The 27616-nt window shown below is 58.3% G+C and overlaps 1 protein-coding gene across 6 annotated transcripts in view; it reads right to left on the reverse strand.

Annotated features, from left to right (window-relative positions):
• Positions 1-2046: 2046 nt before the first annotated feature.
• The window catches only part of OGDH (oxoglutarate dehydrogenase), a 35369-nt gene continuing 9799 nt past the window's right edge, over positions 2047-27616 (reverse strand). Inside the window, exons 3-23 of one of the 6 annotated variants that reach the window (XM_026085222.1) lie at positions 23716-23818; positions 19646-19690; positions 16564-16679; positions 14734-14888; positions 13709-13855; positions 12873-12963; positions 11593-11772; positions 10145-10273; positions 9551-9730; positions 8997-9149; positions 7784-7886; positions 7389-7517; positions 6868-7018; positions 6473-6600; positions 6195-6373; positions 5705-5776; positions 5056-5178; positions 4163-4235; positions 2619-2782; positions 2339-2493; positions 2047-2266 (exon numbers count right to left, since the gene is read on the reverse strand). In XM_026085222.1, the coding sequence (XP_025941007.1) occupies positions 2146-2266; positions 2339-2493; positions 2619-2782; positions 4163-4235; positions 5056-5178; positions 5705-5776; positions 6195-6373; positions 6473-6600; positions 6868-7018; positions 7389-7517; positions 7784-7886; positions 8997-9149; positions 9551-9730; positions 10145-10273; positions 11593-11772; positions 12873-12963; positions 13709-13855; positions 14734-14888; positions 16564-16679; positions 19646-19690; positions 23716-23818 (2697 nt within the window). In that variant the 3' untranslated portion in view covers positions 2047-2145. Of the gene's footprint in view, positions 2267-2338; positions 2494-2618; positions 2783-4162; positions 4236-5055; positions 5179-5704; positions 5777-6194; positions 6374-6472; positions 6601-6867; positions 7019-7388; positions 7518-7783; positions 7887-8996; positions 9150-9550; positions 9731-10144; positions 10274-11592; positions 11773-12872; positions 12964-13708; positions 13856-14733; positions 14889-16563; positions 16680-19645; positions 19691-23715; positions 23819-23942; positions 24064-27616 lie in introns of those variants that run through there. The other 5 variants (XM_026085223.1, XM_026085224.1, XM_026085225.1 and 2 more) reach the window with 5 other exon arrangements.

Consider the following 27616-nt stretch of genomic DNA (forward strand, 5'->3'; position numbering starts at 1 on the left):
GGGGCGACGGCGAGGGGGGCGCGCGCGCGCGTGCGTGTGAGGGTGTGCGCGTGTGTGACAAGGTGTGCGTGAGGGTGTGCGCGTGCGTGTGTGTGTGTGTGCGTGATGGGGTGCGTGTGTGTGGGGGGTGAGGGTGTGTAGATGTGACAGGGTGTGTGTGAGGGTGTTTGTGTGTGACAGGGTGTGCGTGTGTGAGGGTGTGCACGTGTGTGAGGGTGTGCATGACTGGGTCTCTCTGTGTGTGTGATGGGGTGTGCATGACGGGTGTGTGAGGGTGCGCGCATGTGTGACGGGGTGCGCGTGATGGGCACGCGATGGGGTGAGTGTGCGAGGGTGTGCGTTTGTGACAGGGTGTGCATGACGGGTGTGTGTGTGGTGGGGGTTGGGTGTGTATGTGATGGGGTGTGCATGTGCGTGAGAGGGTCTGTGTGTGTGAGGGGATGCATGACAGGCTGTGTGTGTGTGACACTGAGGGTGTGCGCATGTGTGACAGGGTATGTGTGTGACAGGTGTATGTGACTGTGTGAGCTGTTGTAGGTGTGAGGGGTGTGCGTGTGACAGGGCGTGTGTGACAGGCTGGGCACATGTGATGGTGTGTGGGGGTGTGATGGGGGGGTGAGGCTGTGYGTGAGTGGTTGTATGGGTGAGGGGTGTGTGTGTGTGTGACCGCATGTGGGGGGTTGTATTGTATGCATGTGCAACTGTCCCTATGTGGGTGTGTGTGTGACTGCATGCGAGGGGTTGTATGTATGAAGGGTGTGGATGTTTATGAGTGGGGTGTGCGTGAGGCTCGTGTGTACATGAGGGGTTGTATGACCATGTGTGGACAATGTGTGACTGTGTGTGAGAGGTGATGTGTGTGCGATGTGTGTGAGACTGAGGTGTGTGCATGACAGCATGTGACTGTGTGAGGGGTGTTGCGTGCATGAGGGCACGTGTGTGATGGTGTGGCTGTGAGTGAACAGCAGTATGCGACTACCTGTTGGGTTGTGACTGTGTGGTGATGCTGTGTGGGGTTGTGTGCAACTGTGCATGGGGGGGGGGGTGAGACCGTGACAATTGTGTGTGACTATGGGGTTGTGACTGTGTGACTACATGTGGGGCTGTGTGACAATCTGACAATGTGTGTGCAACTGTGCGAGACAGTATGTGACAGTGTGTGTGACTGTGGGTCAGGTTGTGTGCATGACTGAGCATGTGTGAGGGGTTGCATGACAGTGTGATGGGCCGCATGTGTACATGTGTGACTGACAGCTTGCAAGAGGTGTGCGACAGACTGTGAGGGTGAATGCAAGATGTGTGTGCACAACCAGTGTGTGTGACAGTGCGACCAAGAGGTGTTGCGCGTTTGTCAAGTGTGTATATGCCTGGGGGGCTGCTGTGCACATGTGACAGCGTGACAGTGCACGAGGGCGTGCTCGTGCATGCGCCTGACGGTGTGCCTGTGCGCACGGGCCCTTCACAGGTTGGGGGACAGGGTGTGCACGCGCCTGTGCGTCACCCGCACCCCGCCCCAGGGGTCGCGGCCGCGCGGCAGGAAGGAAGGCGGCAGGGAGGGCCCAGCCCGGCCCGGATGTGACTCGGCAGGAGGGAGCCGCCGCTCGGCCCTTCCGGCGGGGACCCCGCTGCGGCCCCTCACCCCCGGGGGGGGGCCCCGGGGCAGGAGGGCAGAGACCCCCCCAGCCCCCTCCTCCGAGCCGGGAGTTTCCCTTTCCCGAGAAAGGCAGCGGAGACGAGCGCGGGCAGCTCCACACTGGTGCAACTGGGACGAACTGGGATGGGGGGGGGGGGCCAAGCCTAGCGCACGCTGCCCCCCTCCCCGAGACCAGACCCCTGGGCAGGGGGAACCCAGGACCCCTCCGAGCCTGAGGCAGCAAAACCAACCCAATCCCGGTGGGGAGAAGCCGAGGTTGGGAGAAGCCGAGGTTGGGAGAAGCCAGCAACCCTCTCCCTCCGGAGAGGCGGCCGGCCCCTGGGCTGGCTGCCGCCGGGACCCGGAGCGAGACGAGGCGCCGGCGGGACGCACAAGGACTCCAGGCGCCGGCGTTTAGTTTACAAGGTCTGTAGTTAAGGACGGAGACGGGAGGCGAGCGAGAGACAGACAGACAGAGAGGCGAGAGCATGCTGCGGCGGCYGCGCGGCGCCCTAGGCCAGGTCCTTGAAGGCGTCCAGGTTGAAGGCCGTGTCGAGGAGCCGCCGCAGCTCGGTCAAGTGGGTCTTCTTGTTGCCGGTGGCGGGGGCAGCGGCGGGCTCCCGCCCCGCGTACCTGCAGCGGAGAAGGGAGGCCGGATCAGCGGGGGCGAGACGGCGCGGCGGCGCGAGGGCCCCGGTTCCTTACCAAACGGGCTTGGCGCGGTTGATGGTGGTGCGGAGACGGGGTTTCACGTAGTCGTAGTAGCCCTGGTTTTTGTGCTCCTCCTGGCACCAGACCAGCTCGGCGTTGGGGTACTTCTGCGCTTCCTTCTGGAGGAGGTCGAAGGGGAACGGAGACAACTGCGGGAGAGGGGAGAGACGCGTGGCCGTCAGCGGGCCACGGCCAAGGGGAAGCGATTCGCTTCCCGCGCCTGGCACAGGCGGACCCGCGCGGTCCCGAGCCGGCATACCGGCAACCCGCTCACCTGCTCCACCCTGGTGATGGCCACGTCGGCCTCCATCTCCCGGGCTTTGCGCTCCCGGGTCAGGTCGTAGTACACCTTGCCGGTGCAGAACAGCACCCGCTTGACATTTTCGGGGCTCTGGGCCGCGGGGCCGCTATCGGGGATGACGCGGAGGAAGTTGGTGCCTGCCAAGAGACGAGACGCCACCGTTACGGCAACAGCCCTGGGGACGGCGCCGGATTCAGATGGAGACCTTCACCCGCGCGTGACGTCTCCCAGGGAGGCGCACGGCGCTTTGTGCCGTTCCTGCTGCATCTTTCCCCGATCCCAACCGCTGCACCGAGCGACAGGGCGTCCCCTGGGACAGGACCACGATAGCCGGGGCCGGCTGACACCACCGTAGAGAGAGTTAACTCCGAGGAATGACAAACCCCGGTGGGTTGTGACCCTTCCGCCTGCTCTTCTGCTCCCGGGAGCATTCCCAGGGCGAGCAGGGTGTAGTTCATTAAGGGAGGCCCCGGGAAGTCTGCGAAACAAGGTGGCTCAACCAGAAATAAGAAAGGAGAACATCAGGCAGGAATGTGAGGAGGAGCCGGGCCGGCTGCTTATCTCGGAGGGCTGGAAAAGCAGCTCCGGACACCGGGAGGGGCGCAGCCCGCCTTCCGGGGACACCAGCGCCAACGGGAAGGTGGGATCTCGCCTCTGCAGAGCCTGCTCCTCTCACGGTGGGACAAAATACCTGCTCGTGCCAGTTAGGTGCTACTAGCAGGCCTGCAGGAGATGACCCTAAACCACCCTGATTTTGCCCCATCCCTAGAGATCACATCTGGACCTGGACTCGGCCAGCGGAAAGGGGCAGAGCGCAACCGTCAGCTGGCCAAAGCCGGAAAAAGGCTGGGAGCAGCCGGCCTTCGGCTCCGAATACGAGCCCTCAACAGCCCACAGGGGTCGGCGAACCCCATCCACGCGGCTCTGACGGGAAGCGACTGCCGACGGAGGAAGCGGCACGGCGAAGCAGCCGGGATGCTGAGCCGCGTGCTTCCCTCGCCGCAGAGGAAGCACGGCTCTCCTGGGAGCTCTGGAGACCCTGGAAATGGTGGTGCGCGGTTGCCCTAAGAGCTGTGCACTAGCCTGGCAAGCAACCGGCTCCAGAGCGCTAACGAAGGGCGGCTCCAATTTGCTCAGTAGCCGGCTGTAGCCTGGCACACCCTGACCTCAGTTTGGGTGAACGCGTTGCCTCCGCTGCGGAGGGAGAGGAGCAGGCGGGATCCCCGGAGCAGGGAGGAAAGCTGCCTTCGTGCCACGCTGGCCAAGCCTCCCCCTGCGCGGGAGAGCTGGGCCCCATCCTGCTGGCGCAGAGCTACCTGCCTGCGATGCCCAGGCACCAGCGCGAGCCTTGCTCGGCAGCTCCGGGGCAAGATCCGCTCTTCAGCGCGAAACCCCGGGCGAGAGCGGCAGGGGGAGGCTGCTGCCAGGCGGACTTTACCCCGAGCCGGCTCCTGCCCTTCACCCTTCGTCCTGCAGAGCCGAGCACAGGGAAGCGAACGCCTCCGTGCTTCTCGTACCTGGCAGCATGTCATCGAAGCTGGAGCGAGCTTCGGGGTGGCGCAGCAGTGACTTTGGAGTGAAGATTATGAGCTGGAAGGGGGAGGAGAAGAGGCAAAGCAAGCCGGTCAGCCCCGCCAGAAACGCCTCCCCTGCAAACCGACGCCGCAGCGCAGACCTGCCTGTCCTGCCTGGCCCTCCCCAACCTCCGAAGGCAAGAGCGGCCACGAGGGGTTCGCTCCTCGCTCGGCTGCTGCGCCGCAACAGCCTCGGCGCCGGTTTCCAACACCTCCTGCTTTCCCGGTTTGCGTTTCCCTTGGGGATGAGGCTGAAGYGCTGCCAGAGACCTGCCTCCCCCGCACGGATGCGGCCGGATCGCTGGGAGTTGGAACGCAAGCGGCTGAGCTGGATTATTTATCAGTGCCTCCCGGCCCTGATGTCTCTGACCTACCTAAGGATCGCAGACGCGCCAGCCTGCAAGAACCGGCTAGCAGGATGTCACGTACCGCGGCAACCCAGGCAACAAGGGACCCCTGGTCCTTGCTGGCCAGGACGCGGACTAGCTGCTCGCTTAGCCCYGGGGGTACGGGATGACATGCAGGGACACAGGAGCAGACAGGCCGCTCCGTTTTCCCCGAGGACACGAGTGTTTTTAAAGCCACGTCAATCGGGAGCATGTTCCTCTCCGCCGGGAGCCGTCCTGCAGCACCCATCATTTGCTGGGTCCCCCGCTCGTTGCTCCCGGGGGTCTGTCTCCCCGCTCCGTGCACGTTTGCCGATGAGGCGCAAGAACAGGCCTGCTCTAAATCCCGTCCCCAGGCTCGGCACGGACCCAGCGTTGGCTTTGACCTGGGCTAAGCGAAGCAGAACGGCAGAGGCAGGCCCGGCCGAGAGCGGACCCGCTGGCACTGACCGGTTTGCGGAAGGGCAGGAGGATCTGGCGCCGAAGGACATGGAAGAAGTTGGCCGGAGTGGAGCAGTTCACGACGATCCAGTTGCAGTCGTACAGCTGGCGCACGTCAAAGTCGTCCAGTTTCTGCCGCGACAAGCACGGGTGAGGGGTATTTCGAGAAACACGAGCACCTCTYGGCCTCGCAGCTCCGGCAGCCCCAGGACAGCAGCGTGCGGCCCTTCTTCCTCCCCTCTCATCCCCTTTCTAGCCAGTCCCGCTCCCGCTCGGAGCATCCCACRGAGACCACGGCACTGGGAGAGGCTGCACAAGCGCGAAACCCGCTCCTTCGGGAGCTAAACGCCGCTTTCGGGGATGCCTCATGCCGAGCGGCGGCCGCAGAGGCAGCGTGGGTGCAGCCTCGGCACCGCGTTCGCTCCCTTTCCCAAAGCCTCCCAGCTGCAGTCGGAGCTCAGGGAGTTGCTTGCCTCCCCCCCCCCCGGCATCGGCCATGCAACACCCGGCCCAATCGAAGCGTCGTACAAAGCCAGCGCAGGTGTCACTGCCCCCCCCCCCGCCCATCTCCATTTCAAGGCGGCGATGGGGGCGCAGCGAGCGCCCCGGGAAAGACGAACRAGAGGGCCGGGCCGAGCTCAGCGCAGCCGCTACTCACAGGGAAGACGTCAGGATCATCGTTACACATCTGCAAGAATCGCTCCGGGCGGGCGGACGAGTGCTCCGGACCCTGCGAGGCCAAAGCCAAGAGGAAAGAGTGAACGCTCTGCAGAGGGGGGCGCGAGGAACCGAGACCCCCCCCGCTCGCCGAAGGTAGCCAAAGCAGACGCTACGGGGCGTGCGGCGCTGCCTGGGGCGTTTCGCCCCGGTCGGAGGGGGGAAGACTGGTCGGAAACGACGCAGCGGGTCCGTCGCAGCAGTTATTCCGAACGCTAAGCCCTGCTCCTTCCCTCTCCCAGCCGGCAGCACGCTCCCGCTAGCAACGGAGGCAGCGTCGCCGCCAGCGCGGGCCCACCCTGCCTTCGACTCTGCTGTGCAAGAGGCGGCGGGCGCAGGTGGGGAGAAGAGGGGCCTCGCCGAGCGCTTGCAGGCGGCGCGGGGCGCTCGGGCTTCGGCCGCGAACGAGGCGGGGGGGGGGGGGTCCTTACCATGCCCTCCATGCCGTGGGGCAGCAGCAGGACGATGCCGTTCTGCCTGACCCACTTGGCCTGCCCGGGACAGATGAACTGGTCAATTATGCACTGGGCGGTGTTGTGGAAGTCCCCAAACTGAGCCTCCCAAAGCACCAGGGCGTTGGGGCTGGCCATGGCGAAGCCCAGCTCGAACCCTGTGGGGCGGCAGAGGAGGAGGAGGAGGAGGAGGAAGGTTATCTTCCCGGAGCACGCGCGCAGCCTCACCCACCGCCGCCGCAGACCTCCGCACTCACCAAGGACACCGTACTCCGACAGGGAGCTGTTGCACACCGTGTAAGGAGCCTGGTTGGGCCACAGGTGGTTCATGGGGATGCAGGTCCTCTTGTCCACGTTCTGATCATGCAGGACGTGGTGGCGATGGCTGGAAGATGGGGAAAGCGTTACTCGGTGCTTACCCTGGCCGCACACAAGCTGCTGCCTCATTTATGCTTCATCCCAGCTTCCTTCCCCTTCCCAGCTCATGGCACCAGCTGCTTGCACCGTCCTGGCACTCCTCTTACCAAGGAAAGACCAGCCCAGGATGCCAAATAACCCAGGACGAAGGCTGTTTGCATCACCCAGGATCCCTTCCGGGAAGGCTGGAAGCCCCTTTAGCAGGGGATGAACGGTGCCAGACGCACTGCTTTACCTGAACGTGCCCCTCTCGACATCCTGGCCRCTCAGGCGGATGTGGATGCCTTCTTTGAGGAGGGAGCCGAACGCCATATACTCTGCTAGGGCCCAGTCCACAGTCCTGCTCTTCACCATCTCCCCGCGGGTTTTTAGAATCCGGCTCAAACCTGCCGGGACAGAAGATGGTTTGTAGCCCAGGTGGGAGGAAGCTTCAGTGAAAACTCGTCCATCCCACACGCTCAACCTGCCCGTAGACTGCGCGTACGCCTCGGGGCCGAGGAACGATCCACCTCTGCTCAAGGGATGAAGCAGGGACGAGGAACCAAAGCTCCGAAGAAGAGCTATTCCTCAGTCCGCTTCCCTTAAGCGCAGGTCCCTCGTGAACTAATTCTCAGTGCCACACCTCAGCGTATCTAAGCACTGTAACAGGTCCCTGCTTTCCAGGCTGCATTCCAGCCCTCTCCCGCATCTTCTCCTCTAAACAATGGGCTCCTTGGAACAAACCCACAGTCTGCGGTAGCTTCAGCAACCTCCTACCTCCATGGATAGTGAAATCCTCCACCGGCACCGAGCTGGCCACTTGACCTATATGCGTCAAGTCTTCTTCGTTCAGACCAGTGGAGGGGCAGGTCATGCTCCGGGGCTGGCCGTCCAGAGTGAAGAAACCTGGGGGAGCAGGAGCAATTCGTAACATCCCAAAGGCCACATCAGGCTTGACACAAAGAGCTCCGGACACCAGCAAATGCTCTTTAGCAAGAGTAGGGGGATGCCCAGGGTCTGCCAGGAGCAGAGAAGGCACCTCCCAGCCTTCCCACGAGTGCGTGTTCACTAGGAAATAGCTGCCAGGGCACCAGGAGTCCCAGGTGGCTTTAGAGAAGCCAACTTTTTTGCTAGGTTTGCTAGGTACCTCCAGAAAGTTGATAGCAACTTACCAGGCCAGGGTGAGTCCAGCCAGTGCTTGATGTGCAAGATCTTTTCATCCTTGGATCTGGCATGGGCCTCCTCGCAGATCTTATCGTATTTGGCGATCTCCTCCTGCGAGGCAGAACGACGAGGTGAAACGGCGTTAGCGAGGAGGCTCCGCGCAGAGGCGCCGAGCTGGGGGGGCCTCGGTGCAAGCTTGCAAGCGTCCTGGAGGGCACAGCTGGTCCCCGCAGCAGGGTTACCGCTGGCACAACTAAGCCTCCGCAACGGGGGAACCCCAAGGCCCTGCAGCTCAGCCTTAGAGAGAACGGCTGCAGGAAGTCCCGTTCCCCAAGGGATGTCCCTGCTGGCGTAGGAATCACCTTCAGCTTTACAGACACCACCAAGCGGGGACAACAACGTTACCGGGGCGCTGAACGAGCTGCTGCGGCGCTTGATGCGGCTCTGGCAGCACGAGAATCAGCACGCAGGACGTGCCCCAGATACCGCAGCCCGAGTGCTCCGGACGCTGCTAAAAGTGGCTCTCACGTAGGTTGCAGCCACGCGGCCACTCTTGTCGGAGCGGCCCTAGCACTGTACGGCCTGTGCCGCGCCGAACAAGGGGCGATCCTTGAACTAGATGTTCCTGAGCTGTTCGCGGCTGGCACAGTCCAAGGACAAGCCTCCGTTCCCAATCCAGCCGCTGCCAGCGCTSCCCTAATCTGCGGCGCTTGCCCAACCGTAGCACAGCTCTGCCACCTTTAGGTGACAGGCGCAAGCAGGAATGGGCCCGTGGCATTGTTCACAGTGGGGTCCGAACCGAACAAGTGGGTTTAAGCGGCTTTGGTGCCCCTGGCTTAGCAGAGGAACAGCCCAACAGCTGGGCTAGGGCTGCTATCGGAGCAAGCTCCGTSCTGAAACAGGGTCAAGCGCGCTGGTAACAAGCGCTGGAGTCTCCCTAGATACCTGTCCACCCTTCCGTCCTCCTGAGCAGGCCAGGCACAGCAGCAGGTCACCACGGGTTATTCAGATGCCCCCCTACCTTCCCCGTCCCTCTCTTTTGCCCTACAGCCTGAACCAAGAAACCCATTTGCTGCAGAGACAGAYGCGCTCGCTGCGATCGCGCAGATCCCACGTTGTTTCAGGTCCTCCCCCCCCCCCCATCATTCAACCCTCATTTGGTACCCAGCCCTCAAGGAGGTGCCGCCTGCAGTTTTCCTCCCGAGCCCCAAGTGACAGTACCTCATACTCCGGCTGATTTACCACCCCCTGTGAAATTAACAGCTCTGCATATTTCTGCAGCACCGGCTTCTGCTTCCGGATCTGTTTGTACATCAAGGGCTGCGTGAACATGGGCTCGTCCATCTCGTTGTGACCGTTGCGCCTGTAACACACCTACCGGGAAGGGAAAGAACCTTTGAAAGCAGCCGCTTGCAACCCACGGCTCAGAAAGCGGTCCAAGTTACCTGGGCGTCTCTGTGCTACGAAGAAAGTCCAAAACAGCCCAGGAGGAACCCGATTCTGACCTCCTTCACACGGGAGGAGGTGAGGGCAGGCTCCAGTAAAGTCAACAGAGAGACAGCATTTGCTCTCCAAGTGCTGTTACATCCTTGTCACCTTGCTTTTATCTCATCTCCCTCCCTCCCCTCAAAATGAGCACGTACGAAGGCTGGACAAGTCCTGAAGAGACCCCCCCAGCTTCCAGAAAACACAGCCTGGAAGGTGTTTAGCAACTATCCCAGAAATCCGCAGCGGAGCCGTAACTTTAAAACCAAGCCTCGCGCCTCATCTCTTACCAAATCCACCACCACATCTTTATGGAAGGTGCTTCGCCATTCTGCCGCCACGTTACACACGTACACTACAGCTTCGGGGTCGTCCGCGTTGACGTGGAAAATGGGCGCGTTGACCACGCGGGCGACATCGGTGGGGTACGGAGAGGAGCGGGCCATGCGGGGATCTGTAGTGAACCCAATCTGTAGTAGGTGAGGAGAGGACAGAACCAGCACAGTAGTAAGGATCTGGAAAGCTACATGGTATTTTGCAGCTTGTTCTTTTGGAGCAGATCGATGTTTGCAAGGAAAGCTGGCTCGGCACAAGGCCAGCAGCGTTTCATCTACTCAGGGACGCGCCAGGTGAACGCACACGCTGCTTTGAGGCTAGCTCAGCTGCTATTGCTGAGTTGAGGTTCCCCCAGGCTCGGTCTGGTTGGAGCTCCTCACTCGAGCTGCTCAGCAGCCCACGGCTGTGCCATCATCCTGCTGCACCCATCCAGCCCCAAGCAGCCCAGCTGAGAGGGGCACCCAGCACCCAGGAGCTGGTCGCAGTGAAACGACTCTGGTTTACGTAGGGCCGAAGCAGACCAGCTCCGCGCGACGATTTGGTCGTACCTGGTTGTTCACCACGACGTGAACGGTGCCGTGGGTAGTGTAGGAGGGCAGGTCGCTCAAGTGGAACGTCTCGTACACGATACCCTGCCCAGCAAAAGCCGCGTCTCCGTGCAGGAGGATGGACATCACCTGCGGAGCAAAGATATCGTGGTCAATATGATTGAGGGGGTCTCTGCGGGGAGAGGACTCAGCTAGGCAGGGGTAGCGGCCAGGAAAAGACTCTGCCAAGGCACAAGTCCCATCTCCTTGAGCCTTCGGCCTCCTAGAAAGGACACTGAGCAGCTCGTGAACGTCTGATGGTTTCTCAAGGGATCAGGGGGGAGTCAGCCGTGGCTGGTGCATCTGCTACAGTTCACGGGGAAAAGGCTGGGCCACCAGCTATCCCACCTCAACACCCCCCAGAGGATCGTACATCCAGGACAGCTCGATCAGGCAGCAGGATGGACCATTTCAGCAGTTGATAGCCGGAGAGTATCAGGGAGCAGCTGGGATACGAGGGGCACACAATTCAAACCCCATCCCCAAATACACACGCTCGAAAACAAGGTCTTCTTCTGAGTGGGGAAGTCAAGAAAAATGCACTCTTCCCCCAAGCTCTCGCCCAAGGAGACAGAGGACATTTTGGCAGGAGATTTTGTACTCCCTGCTGAGCCCAGGCCAGTGCTGGTGCAGGGAGCTCACTACGGCTTGAGTTACATATTTTGATATTTTACCCAGGGGCTGGCTGAGGACACTGCCTGTCAGCTGAGGACAGAGTTTGTCTATTTATATTCAGTCCTTGGAGCGTGGGAGGAAGGGAAGTACTTTTGATCTCACCCTTCCACTTCTTCTAGAGTGTTAGAGACAGGTTTGCAATGAATCAGACAGTGAAAGTGTTCGCAGATCAATCCCCCCCACAACCTGTTCCCAGCCTGCTTTTGCATCTGGGTGGGTGCTGGCAGACAGCTATCCTCCCTGAAGGTGGGTTCTCCTTCCAGCTCTACCTCTTCCAACCTGGGGACTGGTTACACCTGGTCAAGCTTAGATCCTTCAGCTCAAGGCTCCTACTTCTGAGGCCTCCAAGCTGTGATGCTCAGGCTTTCAGAAATGGGAAGATCCATCATTTCCCCGCCTTCCAACTACAGATTTGTGCTTCTGCTTCTCCCCACGGCCTGGCCTGGCTGGGCAGAGCAAGCTGCTCATTCAAGAGAGAGCAGAAGCAGGAATGGGAGCCCAGGCGTGGTCAAGCTCCTACCCAATTACCACCAAAAATGATGGGGAAAGACAGAAGAGCAAAGCCAAGGTGATAGGAGAAGTGATGGCAGGGGAAGAGGCATGGCAGGGCAAACTATCTTGGTTTTCTTTGCCTGGCTTTGCTCTCCAAACAGATCCATCTGCCTGCCTCCTGCCATCTCCATCCAGTCTTAGCCACTTCACTATGAAGGAACAGGCGTTTCGGCACCACTTACCTTCTTCCCTTCAGTGTCCCCACAATAAAACTGCTCTGCTTTAGTCTTGCCCTGAACCACCGGATCAGCYGCCTCCAAGTGAGAGGGATTTGCCACCAAGGAGAGTGTGATGTTCCTGTCGGTGACACGGTTAATCCTCCGGTGGTACATTCCCAAGTGGTACTTCACGTCACCGGAGCCCTGACGGAGGGAGAGGAGAGTCACCCCCAAGGGACTCAAGCTGGTTTTGATGCAGGGAAGGAGATCCCGTTGCCTGCGGCTGCCGGCAGGATGGCGGTGACCCTGGGGGCTGCAAAAAGGGGGCATTTTCCTGCCACAGAGGCAGTCGCCAGAGACACTCCAGGGAGTCACGTCTGCTGTCAGACCAGCAGCTCCAAGCTATCCAAAGCACCGGCAGAAAGCAGCACTTTAAGAGCTGACCTCGTTCCCATCAAAGCAAAAGGAGGCTTTTTCAGGTGCCAAMGTACTAACAAACATCAAAAGCGAGCATCAAGCCCATTTACACAAGGTCCTGGGTGCAGGGGAAGAGGCAAGCACAGCGGGTTTGGGGAAGACACTGGAAAATAGAGCTGGAAAAAGATTGTTCCCACCAAAGCCTGAGACTCAGCACCTTTGGAGAGGCTCTAAGTCTCCCGTATGGGTACTAGAGAGTTGCTACGAGGGCGTACGCCAGCCTCCGCCTCCGCCCCACCCCGGAGCTGCCGCCAGAGGGATTCCTGCCCATCCTGCCAGGCACCTCTCCGAAGGATGCCAAGCCACATGGGGCTGAAGCCAACTGCCTGCTCTCCTGACGTTGGCCTGTGCCAGCGCTCGCTGCAGGAGCCTGGGTGGAGCATGTTGCAGGGGGAAGAGCCCCTCCACACGCAGCTCCTGGCTGGCTTCTCCTCACCTTTTTATTTACACCGAGGCTGCTTTACGCCCATCGGCAGCTGCTGACTGCCCAGCCTCTGCTATAGAGGTCGTGTCTGCTTTCCTAAAGGAGAGGCCAAGGCACACATCGTTCCCTAGGATGGGCAAGGACAGACTTGCACGGTCGCTGATGGACGCGTGCACGAAGGCTTTCCATCACCTAGGAGTGTGGCGCCCTGGGGATGCGATGGAGAAACCCTTGCGACGCCCGTGTTACCCCAGGCCCAAATGATACTGCATGCGGTGGTCTAATCCAGCTCAGGCTGCATGTGGTCCACGTTTAGCCCCTGCCTGGTGCAGCTCAAAGCRCCCGGAGGCGATGGCGGATTACAGCAAATCGCTACGGACGCAGAACGGAGGAAGAGACTCACCTCATCAGCAGCTTCCAGCTTGGAGTCAAACTGACAGAAGATCTGCTCCAGCTCTTTCCTGATCACGTTGGCAAGAACATTCAGACGCCCTCTGTGAAATCAGAACGGCCGTCAGCAACAAGCGGAGCCAACCTGACCTCGAGAGCTGACCAGCTACAGCTCGAGCAGAGACCTGGATTCCCCCCATCGCACAGAGCCGGGGTGACGATCCCCCCATTTCCTGAGTGACTGAGGTTCAGGGTGGCCAGAGAGGACAACCAGGAGAGGGGACAGGCTTCCGCAATTCTATACAAGGAAGTCTCTTATCACGTTAGGAAACTAAAAACCCCTCAGCGCGAGGATGGACAGGCCACCCCCGCCTCCTACCAACTTCCACGCAACAGTCAAGCTGAACCCTGCTCTCGGCTTCAAACTCTGCCATGAAATCAAGCTCTTTCTGCCAAAGATGTAACGTTCGCCCTGGAGTGACAGTGACAGATTTTCCAGGGGAGTTTCCATCCTTCGCAGCTCAGCACGCAGCCCCACGCCAAGCGTTTCCTCCTCTCCTCCGGAGAGAGCAGAGCGTGCTTCCTGCACCTTACGGCGAATGCTCTGCCACTCGAGACACCGCACCTCTCGCCACTCCTTGGATGAATTACAAGCGAGCTGCAGCCAGTAAAGCTGAGGTTAACGGAGCGTTGCAGTTCTCAAGCTAAGCGGACGGCTAACGCTTAACCACCTGGGGGGCAAGACTAGTTTGGTGACGGCAGAAGCCGGTTTGGCCCTGCAACGCTGAACCCCCGTGAGCATCCCCTCCTCCACGACCCAAATACCGCTGTGGATAGAGACAGGGTTACCTGTGGGGCATCCCCATGATAACATAATCCACTCCCTTCTCACTCGACTTATCAATGATGGTCTTTAAGGCTGGGATGAGCACTTCGCAGCCTTCCAGACCAAAGCGCTTCTCCGAAGACCACTTCCGATGGAGGAACTCCTCAAACCTGGAAGGCAAGTGAGCGAGCCATCATTCCCAAGGCCACGGCTGGCGGTGGAAAGCAGGGAAGAGATGGGGACCTTACTGAGGGAGCCAGAGCACAGCAGCGTGAACCGATGCTCAAGCAGGCGTTATGCAGCAGTCCAACAGCTTTCCCTGTCCCCCCCCCGGATCCCCTCCTCCAGGGTGCCGCCGCCTGGCTTGCTGCTCCGCCATCCCACACGCACGCTGACACCTTGCTGCACTTCAGCCTGCTGAACAACATCTTATTTTTAGACCTTTTCTGCCAGGATCATCTGTGTTTTCAGGCTCTTTGCCAAGACGCTGGCAGCACCTGAGCAAGGCCAGCAGCTCGACTGCGTCACCCTGGTGATCGTCTCCGCTGATTAAATCGGCCCCGGAGAGACCACAACCGATGACGTTAAGGAGATGTGACTCAGGTGGTGGCTGCGGTTGCTGGTGCCAAGGAGCAAACAAACCCCTTGCAACGAGGGGGGGACTACGGGAAAGGCAGAAGATGGCAGCGGGTTTCGCCCATCTCCTCGAGCCGTAGAGCCGACGGGCGATTCGGAGGGGCAGAGGAACTGCCCGAGGCCGAAAGCGAGACCCTACCCACAGCCTCGCCGYGTCGGGGCGAGAAGCCGCAGCCCCGCACCGCGTAGCCGAGCGCGCGCACGCGCGTGTGCCCRGCGGGGAGGCCCACCCTCGCCGCGGCGAACGCCGCAGCACACCTCCCCGGTGGCAGGCCGCCAGGCATCCCTGTCACATGAGTGTCACGAGCTGGGCGGACCGATAAGGACCCGGAGACTCCCCCCCGTCGCGAGCGGCGCTCCTAGGGGAGAGGGTCACTGCGCTGGCATGGGGCCAGCGAGCAAAGCGGGCTACCTGGTAGAGCGGACGAGCCTGGCCAGCAGCGTGCGCTTCTCTTCGTTGGTGAACTGCATGATTCCCGGGGTCTCAAACTTCTGCCGGATCCACTGGCACTGCTCCAGGTCGTTGATAAACATGAATTCCACGCCGATGTGCTGGCAGTAGGCCATCTGCGTCGACAGGGAAGGAAGGAAGGAAGGGCCGGGAAACAACAGCAGGAGGTTTAGCATGTTCGCGCCCCCCTCAAAGACGGGCACGTGCGACGCCGTATTGGACCGCGCGGCTAGGGACTCCTTCGTTCCTCTCCTTAACCTTTCGGCGAGACAAAGAGCTCTCCGGCGGGAGCGGAGACATTAATCTTCCTGCCTAACGCTGCCGGTTTAGCGCCGGCAAGAGCAGCCCAGACCAGCATGGGAGGTGACAGCTCTCGGCCAGGAGCTGTGAGCCKGGTGGCAGGCGCGTGCTACCGAAGCCTGCGGTCCCGTGACCCCCAACACGCAGCCAACGTATCTGCGTTTTGAGACCCCGCACGTGGTTCGAGCTGGTTTTTCCTAGTGCTGTTGGGCGAGGTGCAGTCGGTTCGGCTGCGGGGGACCTTCCCGGATGCCGCGGGGCAGCCRGGATCGTCCTCGTGACTCGAGCACGCGCTGGGAGCGGGCACCGCTCTAGTGTAAAACCCAGTTCATTCCCTTTCCTTAAGGGGTCCAGGATGAGATCCTTGAGTCCTTCACAGCCGATGGGACGAGGTTCCCAATCCCTGGGGAGCGATCCTTAAGGAAAGGCAGCCTGGAAATCAGGCTTCCTGGGTTTAACCCTGGAGCATTCAGCTTTGAGCAAAGCACTCAGTTTTTTGGCACGATTGGCAACTTTGGGCCCATACTACCCATCTACGGGGGGTTTGGAGACTCCCACAGGGAAGGACAYGCTGGGAGGTGACAGAGCCCTTCACCTAGGGGCACCAAGCATCTTTTTAGACCCCACTCACAACCGCGGGGAGCGAACCAGCTGAACGACTCCAGTAAAACACGGAAGCTATTCTGCCRGCCGCTTATCTAAGATTATTCCTGCAGCCCGGCCTCTCCCAAGGTCGAGCTGTCTCGGCAGACACGGCGCAAACACGACTCCAGCTGGATTGGGAGCCCTCTGCGTTCGCAGACTAGACRGAGCTCAAAATGAAACGCGGCAAGAGACGGCACTTGCTCCGAGAGCCGAAAACCCCAGCAGCGGCAAAGTCTTTCCAAAAGGGACACCGCTTCCACGGCCGGTACCTCTGAGGGCAGCCGGGTACAAGCCGCGGGCTATCGCTTGCCTCCCGCCTGCTCCTGCGCTTTCCTAGCACCATTTTGCTGTTTTAAACTGGACGAAGCCGCAGGCGAGCAGAGGCAACAGGGCTAACGCCGGGCTGCCAAGAGCAGGGCGAGGGTTCAGCAGCGTAATTCCCAACCCCAAAAAAGCGGGAGCAGGACTGCAAAATCAGGGGGAGGACGCCGCAGCGATCCAAGCAGCACGAGCACCAGCGGGGGAATAACGCCGGCACGTAACGCGGTGGACAACCAGGGTGTCCCAGGGATTGGGGGAAAGGGACGGTCGGGAGCCCGGGCTGCTCTTGGGAGCGAAGCACAAGCAGATGTGCCGAGGGATAACAGCTCCTTGCCGCCCCTGAAAAGCTGGGAGCGCTTTATGTGCTATCCAGAAATAGCGATGGGAAGAGAAGGCAAATCCTCCCCTCCCTCCGCAGGGCAAGGAGAAAAAAAGAAGAGAAGAAACTTTCGGAAAGCAATTGCTCCTCTGCCCTCAACCTGGGCTGCAAACAGGTTTCCCACCAGCCTCCCGGCTGCTCCTTACCTCCAGTCGACGGATGATTTCCCGGAGCGGAAGAGCCGACTCGTTTCCTCCGATGAACGTGGTCGTGGGCAAGTGGAAGACCTTGTCGAGGTCGGATTCATCCAGCCCATAAAAGCCTGCAGGATTTTCACGGGTGGGACAAGCGAAAGCAAGAGAGAGAAGGGGAGGACGGGAACGGGGGGTCRTCGGACACAGTCGCACGGGAACCGGGTGTGTTTGGGGAGAGGCGGGGAGGGAACAAAAAAGCAGCACAAAACCAAAAATAAGCATGAAGGAGGTTCGTATGGATAAAAACCAAGCAGCAATTAAACGACAGACGTCGAGCACGAGAACAACAAGGTTATTACGAAAAGTAACGCAGGCAACGTCAGGAAAYGAAACACAAAGCGATATATATGCATGTAAATTGGTAATTAAAATCCAGGGCCAGAATCAGGAAGTTTGTAGCCCCACAGAACACACACACAAAAAATATATATATATATATATGTATCGGGAATTATAAACAGAGAGGAGCAGAAATAAAAAGAGYGGGATCGACAGGCGTCATTGAGCAAGACAGATTTTCACCGCGTGTCCAGAATGAAAAAAAAACACACGAGGGGTCAGAGCAGAGCACGGAAACGGTTAAGACAGCCCAACCCAAAGGAAAAGAGGGAAAAAAACAAAAAAAAAAAAAGAGAGAGAAAGGGAAGCAAGACAGAGAAAACGGCATCAGTTTCAGGGTTCGGCGGCGGACTCTCCTGAATAGCTCAGCCCGGGGGGAGCCTTGTAATTTGGCCGCGGTTTAGCCGGGAGCTCTCGGCTCGCCGGCGGCGCCGGAGCTGCCGAAGCCGGGGCGACCCAATTTGCAGCTCGGATGCAGCGAGCCGGTCCTCCTCCTCCAAAGGGCCGAGGATGCTGGGGGAAGTTTTGCCTCCGCGGGAGGGTAATTTAAGCGCCGCTGGGGTCCCGCTCAGAGGACGGTGCCCGAGGCTCGTGCGGCTCCCGCAACTCGTGTTGGCCGCCAGCTCCACTCTCCGCGCTTTTGCCGGTGGAGCGTGCGGCCGAGGCAAGCTGGTTTGGGTCCTTTTTTGGATCGATCTACTACGGGAGCCGCGTTCCCGCCTGGACCACGGTGCAAAATCGCCTCCGAGCGGGATCGCTCGGTCGCGGCGCTGTGCTACRAAAGCGGATGCCCCTTCCTGCCCGAGGGCTGAAGGCAGGCAAGGGTTTCGTTTTGGGAGCAGCAACTGCACGATTACACTTGGCGAATTGGTTGTTTTTGTTGTTTAAAGCCAATTAAATGCGCTAGYGAGCTGTATTTTGCACCTACTTGCAGCATTCTTGTGACTGATAGGGAACCGGCCTGTTTTCAGAGATTCCCGAAGAGCAGCGGATAAATCGGGTAAAGCTCTGGATGCCGCGTTTTACAACGGCGGCCAAAACGTCCCGTGCGTCACCGTTAAAAGATCAGCAGCTTATTAACGAGCCCGGCGGCAGCTCCGCGGCACTCAAAAAACCACCAGGACGAGCTGCCCAAGCTCAGTTTTGCCTGTAGGGAAACTGAGGCTCGGAGAGGGAGGGAGAGGAATAAACTTCCTAAATCAACGCAGCAAGGCAGAAGCAGAGCTGGGAAGGGGACTGGGAGTCCCGAATCCCTTTTTAATTGGGARCTGGATTGGAAACGGGGCTGAGTTGTCCCGAGGACCCCTTTTTTGGGGAGGAATATGCCATATGTTGCTACACGTGCTGCAAAACAGACCTTAAAGGAGCTGTTTTAATCCCGCTCCTTGGCAGGGAGGCGGGATCCAAGGGGTCGGCTCGGCAACCGCCCTCGGCTACAGGGGGTCAGCACTTCCCTGGAGCCCAGCCAGGTCCGAGGAAGGTTATTTAATTTACATGACGCCGGCTTTTGCTAAGGAAAAGCGACTCCGAGCTGTGCAAGGGGCATTTCCCATGCCGGCGGGAAGAGCCGCGGCCGAGGAAGCACGCCGCCCAAAAAGGGGGGGGGTGAAAATTTGGCCCCGCGGAGCTCACGCCTCTTGGACTTTATCTTGGAGGTCATGCCTCGCTCTTTGGCCAGGCATTGCTCAATTCGGCGTTCGCTTTCAACCGCGTCGAATGATTGGGAGGCGGCGGCAAAGCTGCTGTTGAAGCAGCAAACGGTCGGAAGCCGTCGGAGCGAGGGGTGCCGGAGGCTCCGCCGTACATTCCCGGCGGGGGATCCCTGCTCTCGCCGCCGCTGGAGTGAGTATCCGCACATGCAGAGTTTCCTCTTGATCCTCGGAGGCAGCCTCGGGAATTCGCTGCGGCTCCCGTGACCGCGCGCTGCTGCTCCGGCTTCACCAGCTCCCCGGGGCTTCGGCTCACGTTTCCTGCAGTTTTAAGATTCGGGTTTTTTTCCTCCTTTTTAGAAAGGGGTTTTCAGGGGTCTGGGTGTCTCTGCCTCTGCTTTGCTGCAACCCTCCGGCGTTCGGGCGCTGCTGATGTTTATAGGCAGCAAGGAACAGGAATGCACCGGGAAAGGCTGGGAATTAGCTGCAAAATCGTCCCTGGGGTAAAACAGGGCAAAGTTGCTTGCGGGTCGGGAGGAGACCAAACGCTTAACAGACGCACGTTGTTCCGCTGACCAAAAGGACTGTTTTAGCACCCAAAACGGATTAACCTTTCCGGTCAGAAGCGAGAGGGGCCAGGGATTTCAAACAYGCTTCCTTCCCGGGATGTGAAAGGGCGATTTGATTTTTTTTTTTAAAAAAAGCAGGCTCGAACCCGTCGCGGGGAGATCGAGGCCTCGTAAAATTAAACGACGGCGCTAAAACGTGTGCGCCGGCAAGCGAGGCATGCAAACAGGCGGGACGGGAGAGGCCAGCGAGGCTCCAAACGAGGCACCTCCGTAGGGTAAAGCGCCGCTAAAGCGAGCGCCTGGCTCGAGCCTTCGAGTCGGACAAATTAAAACCCGTTACAGAACTCAAGACTGGGTGCGACACAGGAGGGGGGGGGGGGGGGGGGAAATCGCTTTACCGGCTCGGTTCATGCCCAGAATAACCTATTCAAAGAGAGTCCTGCACTCCAGAGGGTTAAAGGCTCATTATTTGCATACCTCCTACTGTTAACACTCGCAGCCGCTCCTTGAACACTGCAAGATCTGGGGCGGGCAGGGGAAGGGGAGGGGTGGCAGAAGGGAGAAGATAGAGAGACGCAGTCAAAGTTAGTAAAGGAAAAAAAAAAAATTAAAAAAAAAAAAATTACCTAGAACCGTGAAAACTAGTCATGGAAAGCACAAGTTCCAAAATACAGTATTCGAAAATACAGTCAAAAAACCACCGGCGGCGGAAGGGCTGGAATGGAAGATGACTACAGGCTACATGGTGAAAGAAATCCTGGTGGAAAGGTCTCGGGGGACCCCGAAAGGAGGCGAGAGGAGGGGGGGATGAAGGGGGGGGGCATCAGACACTGGGTAGCAATTGGGCTGCATGGTTTGAGATCTCCTCTGCCGCGCGGGAAAGCAGCACGGCGCCACGGTCGCCGGCGCCGGCTGGGACCGGAGGTCCCCCAAGGCATCTCCCTGCCACGAGTGGGATGTTAACGAGGGAGACGGATGGCGAGATGCCCCCATGCATTGGGGGGGGGGCACGATGTTGCTCTGTGGTCTGCGCAAAGAGGCTTTCTGCAGAAAAGAGGGGGGGAAAGAAAAAAAAGAAAGAGGGGAAAAAAGGGGGGGGGAAAAAAAGCACCGTTCAAAAGCCCTCCTCCAACCCAAGCCTAACCGCAGGGGCCGGAGGACGACTCGCACCGCGCCGGCTCACAGGCTGCCGCTCCGAGAGCCGCGGCAACGCAGGAGCCGCCGAAGTCGCCTCCTCTCCAGCTCCTTTCCGGGCTCGGGCACGGTTACCCAAAGCACATTTACCGGACAGAGCGACGGCAGCTCGATGGATCGGAGGATTTTGCAAGCGCAGCCGAGACGTGCCTAAACAGCGCCGCTATGCAGAGACACAGACGGACACACGGACGCGTGCGGCTTTCCAGGCAAAACCTGGGTTTTGGCGTGCCGAGCTACGCGCCGCCTCGGTTTCTTGTTTTACAGCGCTTACCAGGCCGGATCGGCTGCGGTAGAAGAGCAGGAAAAAGCAAAAAGAGGGGTTTGGTTCTGCAGCCCTATCCCGCGGTCGCTCCCAGGGCGCCTGGCTTGCATCCCCGCGTTCCCCCCGGGAAAGCCTTCCTCACCCTTACGATTTTTGCAAAGGGCAGGCTACTTAATCCGAAAAAGAGAGCTTCCAAACCGGACGAAAGCAAGCGGCTAAACAAAAGGCAATGGAGGAGCGRGATCCATTTCGGAGATTGGCCCTGCCACGCTCTGAATTTACCGGCGCTGCCCGGCCAGTTTAAGCCGTTAGCGGCCCAGCTCCCACCGCCAAAAGTTGACCTTTAAGTATTTCACCGCACCCGAATAGGAAACCAGATTGTTTCCAGGACGGGGTTTAAAAACAAAACAAAACAAAAAAAAAACCACACCGCACTTATTAACTACCCTGCAAATTAACTGCAGCCCAAGTGCAAAGAAACGCTCTTTCGAAGCGAAAAGCCAGCGGGATTCGCTTAGGAATCGGCTTTCTCTACAAGCCGGCCGCAGCGGATCCTAGGCAAACGCCACCCTAGGAAGAAGAGTTGTAGCTAGCACAGGGGATCCTCGTGCCGTCGAGCACCCAAGGCCAGGGCTGCTCTTAGCTCGCGCCCAAAGCTCGGCACGGGGAGCGCGGGGAGCTTTTCGGATGGCATGGCTCTGAACCGCCGGGTTGCAAACCACGCTAGGGAAAAAAATTTAAAAAAAAGCAATTCTCACCGATCTGGGCCTGCGCAGCAGTGCCGGAGACTGTTGCCAATTAAGGAAAAAGCCCTGCATGGAGCCACATGGAATTTGCTGCTGGCTGGGGTTTAGCTAGGCGTAGAGAGGCCAGCGTTCATCCAGCGTTCATCCGCAGGGCTACGAGAACGGCGCCTCTTCCGCCGAGCTCTGCTCCCTCGAGCGAATCGCCGAGCGCGGCAGCGTGTCCTTGGGGTCCGCTGCACAGCCAGGACATCGCGTGCCTGGCTAAAGGCGCTGGCAAACCTCGCGCCGGCGCTCTCCGCCGCCGCTTTGACCGAACGGTGTCAGCAAGCTCCGGCTGCCGACTTTATTTTAAGGTTTAGCAGATGCGTCTTCCATCTGCTACTGCCGATGCAAGAGGAAAGCCCCCGTTCAGCAATAAATAATACTCACAGCGAGGCAAAAAGACCCTSCGTTCGCGAGACGCATCCGTTTGAACCTGGGGTCCTACCAGCTGAAGGGCCACAACCCCAGCGTCAACTAGCCGCTGAGACTAGCGGCACGGCTTCTTCCCCGAACTTCCTTCGCTCATCGTGTTTCCTACGAGCGCGCGGGTTCCTGGTGATTAAATCGACACCAGGCATTGCAGCGACATATCTCGGTTAAAAAAAAAAAAAGCCACAAATAGAAAAGGGTCATGCTGCAGGGCTCATCCCTGCTCACACTGGGGGAGCAAGGAAAAAAACGGAGTTTGCGTTGCTTTACTTAGATTTTGTTACAGCTACGATGCTGCTATTYGTCCAGCCCTGCGGAAACCATTTGCTTCGGCCCTCGGCAGCTACGTCCCCTCTCAACTTGTTCCCCCCCCGCTAGTATTGCGACTCATTGAGTAGCGCCATAACCGTGCTCCCAAATCACAGCTCCCTTTTCCCGCTAGGGAAACCCCACCGCGGCCACCGCCGGCTTTCGCGCGGGCCCTGCTTCCCCTTCGAAAGGGGAGCACAAGCTACGGGGACTCGTCTCCTCTCCTGTATTTGGGTTTGCAGTCATCATCTTCCCATCTTTTCCCTTTGCAAGGGCCCAGGGACGGGGCTTGCTCCAACCCGGAGGAGTCTGCCAGCTCCCAAGACCCAGGCCAGGGCTTCTCCCTCCGGATAAGGTCAAAAGCCTGAATTTGGGGATGCAGCAGTTTCCCCACTATCCAGCAAGCTGGGACAGCAAAAAGCTATTATTCCTTCTCTATCTCTCCCAATCCAGGTAATCCAGTACGAAACGTGAGTTCAAAACGGGCTTTTGCCTACAAGGGGAAAGTACCACGAGCGATAAAACTCCATCCCCAGCCTCAGCTACAGGCGTTTCCGGAACCAAAACGCTCCGCGGTTGCATTACCTGTCCTTCGGGCCGGCGGCAGCGCCGCTCTCGCGGCGAGCTCCCGCGCTCCAGCCGGGATAACCAAGTTCATCGGACAAGTAATCAAGTTCTTTTACATGCACCATATATTTTGATCGGCTGTTGCAGTTACGCGAGGTTAGTGATCATGACGGTTGCTCTACGCTAAGTTAGAAGCATGCCTCGTAAGAGCGCTCCCAGTGCCGGGGGTAAAAACCCTCGGAAAGCACCAGCGAGGTGACAGAGCTCAGCCGCCGCGACCTATTCTAGGCTGGAAGAACGGCAGCGTACTACGGAGATCAAAATTCAAGCGTGTTTAGAGGCGCCGAGTCGAAGCGCTTTCGGATTAGGATCTCGAGGCGGAGGCATCGCACACACTCCTCCTGCGCAACACCCATGCATCGCGCATCCGAAGGAGCCGGGATTTCCACCTCTCTATTCGCRACGGGAACGCATCCCAAAGCTTCCTTGGCATGATCACTGGTAGGTGCTCAGACTTGGGGGGGGAAAAAAAAAAAGGAGGGGGACCGTTAACGGATCGGAAGATCCTGCGGCAAGTTGGGAGCAAAAAGGGCCAGGGCACCGTCACAGCCGAGCGCCGCCCCGTACGGGCGGCAAGGGATGCCGAGGGAGGGGGGAGAGCTCGCGCTCTCGCCAACGCGAAACCCTCTCGCCCGCGGGYGCAACCGCTTCGGTTGCGAGGGCAACTTGATTAGCCTTCGTCGGAGAACGAGGACCCGAGCGGGAGGGTTTTGCCGCGATCCCCGTTCGCCGCGACAGCCAGAGGGGGGCAGAACTGCACCGCTGCTGCCCGTCGGGCGCAGCTCGCGCTCCCACCCCAAATTTAGAGTGATCATTCCTAAGGAAACTTAAGACCTTTCCCCTCGCCGCCGTACGGGCGAAGCGCTCTACCTACGAAGCCGTGAAAGAGAGAGGAGCTCAAGCGATGCAGCACTAACTGCTCTCAAAGCCCTCACCCAGTTTGTCTGAGGATGAGATAATATCGGCTGGAACGGACGAGTCCAGATCCGCATCCAAGATGCCCAGTGGGTCGAGTTGTGCTACATGGTGCCCTCGAATCTATGAAATGGGCCAGGAATGGATGGGAGAACAGATGCCAAAAAGGGATGGGGGGGGGGAGGGAGAAAAAAAAAAAAGGGGGGGAGGAAAAGAAAAGAGGGGAGGGGTAAAAAAGTTAAATTACATTAGAATTAATTTGCAGAGTAATTCTCACCGACGTTTGGAGAAACAGTTACTGGCGCATCATCAAAATTTACACAACTAATGCCGAGAGGATCAAGCTTTGCAATGTGATGACCCCTGACCTGGAAGCAACAACACAGACGGGTTATTAAAACAAGTTAATTGAAGAGACTTTCGTAAAAAACAAACCAACAAACAAAAAAACCATGCATATTTTCCCTCTTTAGGATTCCTGCAGAGCCACTGGACCGAAGGGACCCAGCCCATTTACGCAGCCYGCCGTTCTTTGCCACGGGCTAGCTATTAACCCCAATTTTGGGGTTAATAAAGTAAAGTAATATAGTAAAGCCTGGAGAAGCTGCTTAGGTGAGGTCTGCCCGTGCTGGGAAGAAGGCGACATGCTATAAGGGCTCTGCAGAAGGCCTGATTTCCACCCACGTAACCCTGCATCCCCCGACCGGCCCTCCCCGCTTCCCAGGATTGCGGGGACGCTTCCTTTCCCGGCACCCGCATACGGACTCCTCCAAGCCGCAACTGCCACTTGCGGCATCCGCTGGTGCTGGGTCTGAAGCCAGGCTTCATATTTGACTTTAGCGGGATGGGGGGAAAGGGGATTGTGTTGGGGCGAAGCGGAGACCTGCCACAATTCAGGTCTGTAGGTCCGATTGACAACCCGAGCGCTCTCGGAGCTGTAGAAACAGGCATCTCCTCTCTGCAGCGGCAACAGCTCTACGCTGGTTGTTTCTTCTTAAGCATCATCGCAAATTAAGAGCCGGTTTTGAAGATTTGACAGATCTGCTCGGTGCCCGACTGAGCCAGGTGACTCCATACCACCGTGGCCTGGTGCAGAGAAGTCCCACCACCAACAGCAGTAATTCCAGGAGACCATGGATGGGGAGGCGTTGCGGGAGACGGCGAGCTGGGTGCTGCCCGCAGCCACCGCTTTCCTTCCAGCGCGATGCACGGTGCCACGTGGGAAGCGAGTTGCTTGTCCCGTGTTCGCGTTCAGTAGCTGTAGCTGTGTGTTTAACCTAAAAAAACCTCTTTACCTGCCTCTTTACCTGCTTCTCGGCTGCTCCTGCAACTTCTGAGTCAGTAACTTTTGCTTTCAACATCTACCGCTACCCTCCAAGCAGGGATCCGCTTCCTAAGTTACAGATGCCTGAACCTACGGAGGTCACTTATTTCTTCCACTGCTCCAAGCCGGCTTCGATTCAGACCTTTTTTGTTCCAGTCTGAAGCCACGTTCCCCTTCCCCGATGGTGGACATCTCGCTGGGCAAGGCTCGCTTTACCTCAACGGCCCGTGCTCTCAAATTGGCGAACCGCAGCTTATTTCTTGACCGGCTCCGGTTCTGGAAGCTTTGGGCTCAGCTATCCTTTCCAGCAGGACAGGCTACACTGCCTGTTACTATGGTATAGGTATATGGTATGGAAAATGTGGTGTATTTTAAGCCCTGAAAAGCTAAATACTGAATTATGCTCTTAGTCATCAAAAGAGTTACCTAGTTATAAAAAAATCTCTTGTATACTAAATCTCTGTTATAAAACAGGTTTACTGACCTGACCTTATTCACCAGAAAACACTACGGATCCCACCGACATGCCTGGAGGTGGCCACGCGGCATTCGTATCCAATCCCCAGGATTTTGGGAAAGGATTTTTGCAGTTTTGCCAGCCAAAGTGCCCAAAATCGGGCCGTCAGCTTCAAGGGAAACGGCTACGAAGAAGGAACCGAATGCCGCAGGATCTCTGCAAAGCCGCTCGCTGTGTTTCTAGGTCCCCTCGGGCGCTCGGCAAGTCCTCAAACCGGCGTGGGAAGGAGGAGAAGGTCTTTTCCCAGCGGGAGCCGCGTTTCGCGCCGGACCAGCTGCGGAGCGCTACCACGGAGGCAGCCACGAGAGCAGCAAGCGGCAGGGATCCAGCCGGGTGGGTGGCGCGACCGCCTCCGCTACAGCGGCACAAAGGCGGATTGTTTTCCCCAGCTCAAAATGAGACGGCCGCCGTTATTGAAAAAGGGAATCACGGATGGGGCACGCGACCGCTGCTACAATTCAGAAGCCGGCCGTCGCCGGTGCCACCGAGAACCGCAGCACAGCGGGGTCACCGCTCACCTATAATTAGAGCTCAATCCAATTTAAGAAATTAATTGCCTGGCGTTTTAAATAGGTTACACGTCACAGGCAGGGCTTCTTACCTTCGTATTCTTTCATACCTCCACGCTCTATGCTGAGCTTCCCTGCCTGGGCATGCTACAGCCAGAGTATCCATACAGGTTTATTCCGCTGTAGCTACAGCGGTACGACACCAGTGTAGAAATGGAGGCAGATTTCTCAGTACAGCCATGTTAGAAAAAACGAGGCCAGGAGCAACCACCTCGCAACGCTGCCGTTTCAGAAGCTAAGGGAAGCGAAGGGAATGCAGAGGAGGTTGAAGATTTTGCATTCAAATCGCTGTCACGGAGTTGCTGCCTCCAACTGCATCAGTCACCACTTGTTTTAACTTGGCGTGTGCCCGCTTTTTGCACCGCTAGGGCCGCGCGGTATTAAAAACAGCCAGCTGGGAGAAGTCAAAGCTGACCAGAGCCGGCAGGGCGATCGTTTCCCATGACGTGAGCCACGAGGCGAGATTCACGGCCCTCTTGAGCGGCTTCCAGCTTCAGCTCGTTAAAGCAAAGCAGAGCAACGCCCCAGCGCTGGCTGCGGTCCTTCCCCGCGGACAYGAGCCGGGCGCACGCGCCGCCTTCGAGCCGGGCAGCAGAGTCCAAGGCCGCGCAGACCTTTGGACTTTCCCAGTGCTGCATTTATYGTGTTACTGTTGCCTAGTACATGGGATTTTTCCCAATATCTGAGCAGGTTCCTGATCTGCAGCRGGTGCTTTTTTGTAGCAAGACAGCGGTTAAAAAGCAGATCGCCTCCGGGGCGGTCGGGCTTGTCACCTTCCCAGTACAGCCACCAGTAAAGGCTGCACCTGCTTGACAGACCAGAGCGTAACCAAAAGCTAAAGAATGACATAGATGTGGACACATCTAAACGCTCTCTCAAGCTAAGTGTTGGTCATATCATTTATGCGCGCGTTGCTGCTTTAGATGTTTCCTTTCTGCTTTCTCCTGAAAGGTTGGTTTTGGCAGCATCGGTCTGAACACATCAGYCAGCAGAAGGTTTTAAATATGTCTCAGGAGCTGGCAGCGCCACGGCCCTTTTCCAGTTTGCAAATCGCAAGGAAACGTTTCCTGAACTTTTATTTTAGGACGTCAGAAGATCTAGCAAGAACACAGCCGAAATACGGGAAACAGGATCCCCGTCCTGCACCAGTTTCGAGCTAGGCAGGAAGTGGGAAACGATAAGCAGCTCCACAGGAATATAACACTAGGGGCTAGTTTTCAAAACGCCAAACAGTTTGGGGATGGGAAAAGCTCTCTGTCTCTCTCTGCAGTTCCTGGGCTGGGGATAATAACCAACTGTGCTATGATAATTGCTCTGTCTGGGTGACAATAGCTTTAATTTGCCTATTGTCGCGCAAGCATCAGCTGATGCATCTGCCCCAACAGGTCAGTGACTGCTGTTAAAAATAAGGGAGACCAGCGAGCGGGCGCTCAGCCCGCGCGCTTTCCATGCAAAACAGACAGAGGCATTAAATGCACTAAATGGAGGGCGTTTTTAGTGCCGTACCGAGC

The sequence above is a fragment of the Apteryx rowi genome, unplaced genomic scaffold, assembly GCF_003343035.1.
Source record: "Apteryx rowi isolate R43461 unplaced genomic scaffold, aptRow1 scaffold_662, whole genome shotgun sequence".
Classification (NCBI taxonomy): Eukaryota; Metazoa; Chordata; class Aves; order Apterygiformes; family Apterygidae; genus Apteryx; species Apteryx rowi.